Source organism: Gossypium hirsutum, chromosome D13 (assembly GCF_007990345.1).
Source record: "Gossypium hirsutum isolate 1008001.06 chromosome D13, Gossypium_hirsutum_v2.1, whole genome shotgun sequence".
Taxonomy (NCBI): domain Eukaryota; kingdom Viridiplantae; phylum Streptophyta; class Magnoliopsida; order Malvales; family Malvaceae; genus Gossypium; species Gossypium hirsutum.
Window position 1 is genome coordinate 55,870,161 of NC_053449.1, and position 9,108 is coordinate 55,879,268.

The following is a 9,108-nucleotide window of genomic DNA, read 5'->3' on the forward strand; positions in this document are numbered from 1 at the left end:
AATAAATAATTTTAATTTTTTTTTTGGCTAAATTGAGTTAAATCAAAAGGGTATAGTGGGATAATAAAAAAAGATTGAAGTTGGGAATTATGAGGAATTTCTTAGTAAATGTGCCAAATGTATGGATCAGTATTAAAAACAAATATCCCTCTGAATCAGATTGGTTATATTGGTCGGTGGTGAGTGAAGGCCAACCTGCTTTTTTATATTATTTTTCTTTGGATTCTCAGCTCTTTCTTTCCATGGATAACCCACGTACTGCCCATGCATTCTTTTTCTTTATCCACCTCTAATATTATGCTCTTTTTATTCAATAATTTATTATAATATTCGATTCTTATTGTCCCTGCTACTCTTCTTTTTCTCTTTTTCTTTCCAATTCGATGTTTAAACTTTTATTTACTCTTTTTTCATCAAATATAAGCCATTTATAGCAATGAGGAATGGCAATGTTCAAAGTTGAAGTCTATGTCAAATATTTTCATGTATGGGTTTTATTTATATTTTTTTCATTTAGATTCGGGTATATTTTAATTTTCAATTTCTTCGTAATATAATTCTAATTAATATCATTTTATTTATAAGCAACGATGTAATTAGGGGTTCCAAATGGAATTTTTCTTAAAATAAGAAATTGACTAAAAAGTCAATAAAATTCTTAATATAGTCTTCAACGTGCATGATATATTTTATAGACTTGATTAAAACATATTTTTTCTAGATCCCAAATTACAAAGGGTTTAAATCGTTATTCTCTTAAATTGACATTATTTATATTCATGATTGCAATAGAAGAAAGAAGTAAATTAAATTATTTGTATATATGTTACGTGTGTTTAGAATTGCATAAAAGGGAATTGAATCCCCAATTCATTGCCTTCCATACCCATATATAAACCAACCCATCTCTCTTTCTTTCAAATATCCAACATAAATGGTAAAACCAGATGGAAAGCATAAACCTAGTACTCAAATCTACTACTTGTATCAGACACCACATGATTCTATGACAAAATACAACATTAAAAAAATTTAAAACAGAAAGCGGCACAACAAAAATATATTAATATATTTCATTGGTAAGGGTGTTTTTCGGTTCTCAAATCTTTATGGGCAACTCTCTGTGGGTGTTTCATGGAGCTTTGGATGGATTCAGAGACTGTTTTTTAGTGATTTGTAAGTGTTTAAGTGTTTATTTTGTTTTGTATTGTTTAGTGTTGGTATGAATAACCTTTTGATTAGCTTAGGCAGTTATGTTCTTTTAATAAAATGCAATTTGGGTTAGTAAAAACACAAATATATTAATATATCAAAATTTATACAATTCATTAAATATACCAAAATTTGTATAAATATAAAGTATCGACTCACATGGAAAATATACGAACACGAAGCATACATATTATCAATCCAGGGTTGGATTGTGGAAAAGGTGTATGTAGATTTATGTAATATTCAGGTTGAGTTGAGCTCCTATGAAGCAAGAGATAATAGAAAGGAAACAAATTAAGGAGAGATATATGAATAAAGCAAAATAGCTAGGAAAACTTGGGACTTGTTACATGATACCATATTTATCACTTAATACTGGCAGCTCTCCCACTTGCTTGCATCTTTTTCTAGTACAAACTTGAAAATAGAAAAAGAGAGAGATTGTGGATGTTGAAATTTTAAATCCGAACTTACAAGGTTTAAGTTACTCTAGAAACCTGCAATTAAAAAGTGAGATGTATTGACAAGAGGTACAGATATTGAATCCGAAACTGATGATAATTGAAGACTTAAAAATAATTTCTTTGTCACCTCACACAAGTTTATTAGATAATTAAATCAAAATTATTCAATTTAAAATCAAGTTTTAATTAAGGGTAAGGAATATGATCTCAGCATATTTTAAGTTCTATAATATGAGAATTTTCAAGGAAATCCAAAAACTTCCCAATTACCCAGTTTTTAACCCCAAAAAATGTCTACTTTGCCTTGAAAAGTTCTAAAACAAAGTACAACTACAATGTGTTTTGTAGTAAATGAATAGTATTGGAGCCAAGATTTCTGTACTTTGAAGCAATTTTCCAAATGTAAATGGTATTTTTGAACACAGAAAAAGGTTATTATGTTGCAAATAAGTAAAAAGGGAAAGGAGAAAAAGGAATTAGGTAAATTTACAAAAGAGGAACTCTTTTTTTTTTTTTGCATAGGTGAAAAAAGATTTATTCCGACTGTACATAATTTTGTTTAAGCCGAGATTTTATTAGGGTTTGGCCATTAAGAATTAAGTTGCAAATTTTCAAACCCATGTTAGGGCTAAAACCTTAACTTGATTGAGATTAAGGTGGAACAGAATTTGGTGTGTGTTGGAAATATTGAAAGAACACAGATCAGTAGAGGAAGAGTGAGGTGAATGGAGTTACCAGGAAATAGCTTTCTCCATGTTGCAAAGTCTGAAGTAAAAAGCCAAACTCGTTAACGGGGATAGGCACACCTGAGGAATGAACCAAGTCCACATCTTCACCAAACATGGCTTTCACATCAAGGGGTCCCCTTGGAACTTCTGTTGGAACTCCATTGATGAACACTGTGATGAATCCTAAAAAAAAAAAACACACGCACAGCTTTAACAAATCCTAGTAAATTACAAGGGAAATTCATGCTCTTCCATCAACAGTTTAACTCAAGTCAGTTTGCAGGATTTCAGCACTTAAATTGCTGCAGATTTGTTGCTGAGATTCTGCAAACTCAACTACTGCTTCAAATAGATCGCATAATCACGTGATGTGACCGCAAACGTGTCCACCAAAGTTCAATTCTCTATTGTGAGGGTTCTGTAAAACCAATTAAGGTTTCCCTTTTCATTCTACCCCCTTAAATATTGGGAAAAAGATTTAAAGTTGAATGTTAACTAAAACAAGTGAAAGTTGAGAATCTTTGTAAAGCTTCACAAAAAAATATAAAGTGTACATATAATTGGCTTACCTTCTTTAGGTTTTTTTCAATCATTAGTTTCTCTTGTGTAAAATTGATTTCTCTTGAGAACTCATAAAAATTTTTTAAAATAAGGCCAACAGAAAGCTTGAATATGAAATAAATAATGTAGCATAGTGCAACTCCATTTTCAAACATTAAATACATTGTTATTTTATAATTAATCTTTAAAAAGTTTTTTAAAAATTGTGTAATTTCAATTTAAAAACTGCTATTTAATCCCATATTGTAAAAAAAATGTATTAAAACCCTTTTTTTTATGAAAAATATTATCAGTGTTGAAGGATTATTAATACATAAATAATATTTAAGGGGTGATATTAGATACTAATTAAAAATTGTAGGAAAAAAACAAAAAGAATAAACACCTGACTTTTTCAAATCCATGAATATTAATTAAAACATAAATTTGGGTGAAGAAAAGGGTATATTTTAGAATTAGATGACAAGAATCCACAGTAATTCTGTCATCAACATGAACCAAACGAATATAACATATTAAGTTTAATAGAAATAAATAAGATGAAAAACAAAGATACTAAAACCAAGTAATCAACTTTTTCTTTTTCCACCATGCAATTACCAGTTTGATAGTGCAAATTTGAAGTTTCTGAAACACTTGAGCTTTGCCCAAGTTCTTGAAACCCCATTTGAGCAGACATTGAAAGCAGATTCTCGAACCCATCATCCCCCATAACACCGCAAGAAGAGGAGGAACCGACGGGGAAAGGTGGCGGTGCAAACCCCATGGCGGCAGCAGCCGCCGCACCACTGCTGTCATACTGAATTGCACCCCCACCGTATACTGCTTGGGCTTGGGGGTTGTTATTCCTTTGTTCTGAACCTGCTGCGAGGCTGGCTTGCAGCTGGCGTTGACGGCGGCGAGACCTAGAACGCCGGTTTTGGAACCAGTAGAAGACATTAGCATCCCCAACGGAACCAAATTTCTCAAGCAGCTTTCTTATTCTCACAGTTTCATCTTTTGAAGGGTTGACCATGCCACTATTGAAGATGGACTCAAGTATGAGGATTTGTTCTGGTTTTGGCGTCCATCTTGATCTCACTGGTTCACTTCTTTCGGAAACATGGCTCGGACTATTAGGGTCGGGACCATGATCTTCCATTACTGCGATGAAGGCTCAAAAAAGAAAAAGAAAAAAGCTAAAAAAAAGGTGTTGAAACTGAAAACTAGGTTTATAATATAGAGAAAAAAACAAAGCACATGAATACACAGTCTAGAATACATGAGAGAGGGGGGTGAATTTATATAGGCCTTGAGGGAATGTTACTTCCTAAAGTTACCAAATCACCCTTATGTTGTTTGCACCTCCAAGAGTTGAAATTACATCATTGCCTCTTATGGCCATTTGTGTATTTGAAGTTTGTAATTGTCTTTCCTAATAATATTATTTTAAATATTCGAATCAATGTCCTCTCTTGATAGTACAATGTCACCCAATGCTTATAAGTTATAAATGTTGTCTTTTAATGTTCAAACTTACGTCCTCGCTTTAAGAATACAACATGCCGTACCACTTCACTCAAGATTTATAAATGCATTTTGTGTTATTAAAATCATGATTTAAATCTTTTATATTTTAATTTTATAAAATTTTGAAATATTAATATAATTTTTTTTACCAATTTCATGTCATATTGCTAATTTACTTTCATGCCAAGTCGATCATGTTTGGCCAAGTAAAAGCAAATTTAGAGAATGTTATGAGTGCCTAACTACACTAGTTAAAATGATTTTTATAAAGAAAAAGTGTAATTCAATAAAATGAAATGTATTAACAAAAACAAGTTCTAAAAATGAAAATTAAATAATCTGTTGATGATTATACCAAAAAAGAGACGATTCTTAATCAATATTTATACACACATGTTAATTGAAGGCTTTAAAGAGAGATGTTGTTAGATTCATCAACCGATTCATGAATTCTAGCTATTTAGCTTCCTTGGTTTAAGGATTTTGTATCCTATTATTCAAACTTTTTCATCTCTTTTCCTTTCATACTTGACGAAAGGTAAAAAGCATACTTTTTGGTTTGTCTCAGCCTTTAATTTATTCTATTAAATATTATATTTAGATCAACATTGAAACATGCATAATTAGCCTTTATGTCAAGTGAATGGCAATGTTGCACATTTCCCCCCCCTTTTTGCATAGTAATAATGCCACCCATTTGATTTCTATAAATACTAATGGAAAAGCTAAACACAAATAGTATTTTATTACTCATTGCCTATTATTGTTCCTACCTAGCTTCTTTACTTTCATATGGTAATTTCAATTCTAAGATAATTCACTCCTTTTTACTTAAGAGAACATTTTAGTCCTCATCTAATACTTTAAATTCTATATATATATATATATATATATATCTATTCTTTTGTAGAACTAAATCTACTTTGACTCTACTGAAATACGCATCATGAAATTATATTCAAGAAAGTAGAACTTGGTTTGACCGAAACTTAACATATTCTTATTTATACGACACTTGGGTAGCAAACATAAAGAGAAAGAGTGGTCAAAATGGTAAAGAAACACAGAAGAAAAGAGGGATGGAGAAGGAAATTAGGGTTTCGGCTAATATGGCTAAATGCATGTGAAGGAATGCATGGAAAGCTGGGCTCGCTGTTATTTATATAGTTTTGTTTTTGAATTTTTCATAATAATAAAATCTGAAAGAGAAGCAAAACAGTGATGGTCAAAAAATGGTGGTATAGTAATTAATAATTTTAGTAAAATAAAGAAAGGGTGACGTTAAGCAAAACATGGCTTACAGTAGCACTGCCATCTTCTGTGTTAATAACATTTTATATTAAACGAGAGGACGAAAATAGGCATTCAAGGTTGGCTTAAACTTCGAACACTTTGTCTCCCCTTTTTTTTATATTTCAATTGTACGTATAGTTAAATACGTGTTCTCAACCCAACCCATCATTTATCATTTAATTAATATTTTTATTTACATTTTATGGTGGGATTTAGAAGAATAAAACAGGAACCGACTCTGGGTTTTTTCTGTCCTGCCTTTCCATTTTTTTTTTCCTTGCCCAAGAACTTAGCTTTTATTCCATACAACGGTGCTTTGCTTTGCTTTCTTTAATCACTCAAAGCTACATATATTTAATATAGTAAAATGGTGTAGCGACCACTTGATTAATTCGGTTGGGAAATATTAATTAGTCGGCACAGCCAAATATCTGTTCAACCAGGTGAAATCGATTCATATATTCTAAACTTCCAGTAATAGACATTAGAAACCTCTTATTCCTTAATACACATTAGACACCATTTTAAGGGTGTATATATATATATATTCTTTGTAAAAATATTGAAAAGAAGCATATACAAATAGTTATTAATTAAGAAAAATAAATATATATAAACTGAAATATCCTCAATATTTGATATTTCATTTAGGAAAAATCAACATGTGCCAACTTTTAAAGTATTAACCCAAAAATTATTTGATATATTATTAAAATATTAATGAAAATTTTAAACTCCACAAATCACACACAAAAACAAATTTAAATATTAAAAAAAGTTACAAATGGATGTTGTGAATCAACACGTGTGGTGTACTCAATAGTTATACAATTAGTACTGATAATAAAAAAGTTAAAATTACAGGTAAGTTTTAAGAAGGTGATAAATACCATCTTTTAATACATTTAGTAAAAAATAAGAATTTTAAAAGAAAATGAGACACATGGAAACATCTTAATTTTACTTGTGGAATTAAAATTATTTATTAATGATGTATCAAATATTAATTGAAAATTTTAAACTCTACAACCAGCGTTTAAAGATAATACATCCTCCATTTAGGGTATAGTAAATGAATAAATGTAAAAAAATAGACACTTAAACCCTACTTATTGAAGCTACCTATTATGCTATAGGTCCATGTACTCTTCATAAATTTAAAATTTAGTTCATATACTTTTAATTTTAGGAATTTAGTCTCTCTATTTTTTAAATTTTAAAATTCAGTTCAAATTGTTAAAATTGTTAATTTTTTTTTAAAATTTATTAGTGTGATATTTTGAAATAAAAAAAAACTTACTTGGTAGCAATATAACTAAAAAATGGCATTGTAATGAACATGTATTTAACAAAATAATTTTAACAATTTTAACCGTTGAACTTGAATTTTTAAATTTTAAAGTAGAGAGACTAAATTCCTAAAAATAAAAGCATAAAGACTAAAGACTAAATTCTAAATTTACGAAAAATACAAAGACTTATGGCATAGTTAACCTTTAGTTTATTTTTCTTTCTAGCATATAATCATTTTTAGTAAATATTATTTTCACTGAATATATTAGAAATTGTAATTAGTAAATATTTTTAAAATTGAATAAAAGGAATTATATTAGAAGTAGATGTTTCCCAAAAATAGAATAAAATAATTAAACCATAATCTAAAAAATTAGTAACAAAAATGGTGAAACGCACACGGGGTGAGACTAGCAAAAACGCTCAAATACATGTGCCCTAAAAGCAGAACCAGATGCTGGTCGGTGTCCCCCTAAAATTTACCCGCATTTTCCTCTTTAAAATATTGTCAAAAATATATACATAAACAACCCATTTCAACTAATTAATAACAATGTCTTTTTTGCTGTTTAATCTCTCTGTTTATTGGGTGGACCGTCCGGTTTAGTATACTCTTTTCGGTCTAGTTCAAGTTCGAGCAAGATATTATCATTTCTTCCATTTAACTCAAATTCAATTTAAATGATAAAAATATTTTTTTTAAAGAATGAAATATATTATTTATTTTTGGGTAATGAAATAGGTTGTTGGGCTAAGCCAACCTTTTTCTTTTAAATCAACTCGAAATTTGACCCTTAAATAAATTTATTTAATTTCAAATCTAAATTTTATTTCAAGTATTTAAGAAAAATAAAGTAAGGTACAAATTACATGCTTTCTTCTATAGATGTTAGAGGTATTAGCTCGGATTGGATTTATATATGGTATTAATATTATATACAGCTGTCTAAATTTGACCTAGTCTATAATATGAACCATAAATTTTATTTAAATTTATTCATATTTGTACCCATTTAAGCATACCCATTGATGAATATAAAATGTTTTACAAGCATTAAGATATACAAAGCACCCCAAACATGATGCCTTCTATCATTAACAAGGCATTAAACATACCAATACTAGTTAACAGTGGCAAATTTTGATGCTTACTTAAATTTTTTAAGGGATTTAATGATAGAAGGGCTCCAAGCTCGCACTACCGTCTGCCTTGCCAACATCAACACATCACCAGTAAAAATATATGTTAGCTCATCTCATATTTTAGATTAGTCTATTTTTTAAAATTAAAATTCATTTTTTAATTTTAATATTTTTATTTAAATGAATAATTTCGACCATTGGACAAATCTAACAAATCATCAACAGTGACTGTTTATTTGACAAACAACTTTATATTTGTATTGCATTCAAAATTTGTATCCAAATAAAAAAAATAAAAATAAAAACTAGCCCTTACCTTAAAAAACTAGCCTTTAAAGAAACCAAAAAGTAGCCATTAATTGTTATATAAATAAACCCATAGCATCAGTACATTCAGTAGAAGTGGGTACAAACCATAAAATAAAATAAATAATATTTAGATTTCACAAATAAGATTAGGAGGATGATAATAATTATCCTATAGAACATAATAAAATGGTGAGTATTTGGCACTGTATTTTTTTATTCCACAAGCAATTTTTTAAAGATCTATTTTTCTAATATTTTATTATATTTGTATAAGACATTTGTCAACCCCTTAACCCTGCTCATGGAATCTAAAAACTCCACATGCAGTATACTAAATATTTTCCCATAAAAAATATTTAAAATAAGGGAAATTAGTTGGTGCACTACCGGTGGAGATTTTAGACTCCACAAGCAAGGTCAATGATTGATAAGTGTTCTATAAAAGTATAGTAAAATATTAAAAAAATAAATATTTTTAATAAGACACATCAATTTTTTAAAGTTACTTATAGAATAAAAAAATACACTGGCAGTGTATCAAATATTCACCCAAAAAATAAATATATAAAAAAATAAAACACAAAATAATTTTTTTA

The 9,108-nt window shown here is 29.1% G+C and overlaps 1 protein-coding gene across 1 annotated transcript; it reads right to left on the reverse strand.

The window, feature by feature from the left end:
• Window positions 1-1,421: 1,421 nt before the first annotated feature.
• Window positions 1,422-4,205, reverse strand: LOC107937446 (WUSCHEL-related homeobox 11). Its single transcript, XM_016870331.2, has 3 exons — window positions 3,566-4,205; window positions 2,412-2,587; window positions 1,422-1,709 (listed from the first exon to the last, which is right to left on the reverse strand). Exons 1-3 carry the CDS (start codon window positions 4,104-4,106, stop codon window positions 1,692-1,694), a joined length of 735 nt encoding a protein of 244 aa, XP_016725820.1. The 5' UTR covers window positions 4,107-4,205; the 3' UTR covers window positions 1,422-1,691.
• Window positions 4,206-9,108: the final 4,903 nt, after the last annotated feature.

Bases quoted from the DNA above. Each gene is read 5' to 3' on its own strand.
- LOC107937446 (XM_016870331.2), bottom strand. From the start codon at position 4,106: ATGGAAGATCATGGTCCCGACCCTAATAGTCCGAGCCATGTTTCCGAA. The intron at 2,588-3,565 runs GTAATTGCATGG...TTTTTTTTTTAG, and splicing joins AAATTTGCACTATCAAACTG to GATTCATCACAGTGTTCATC.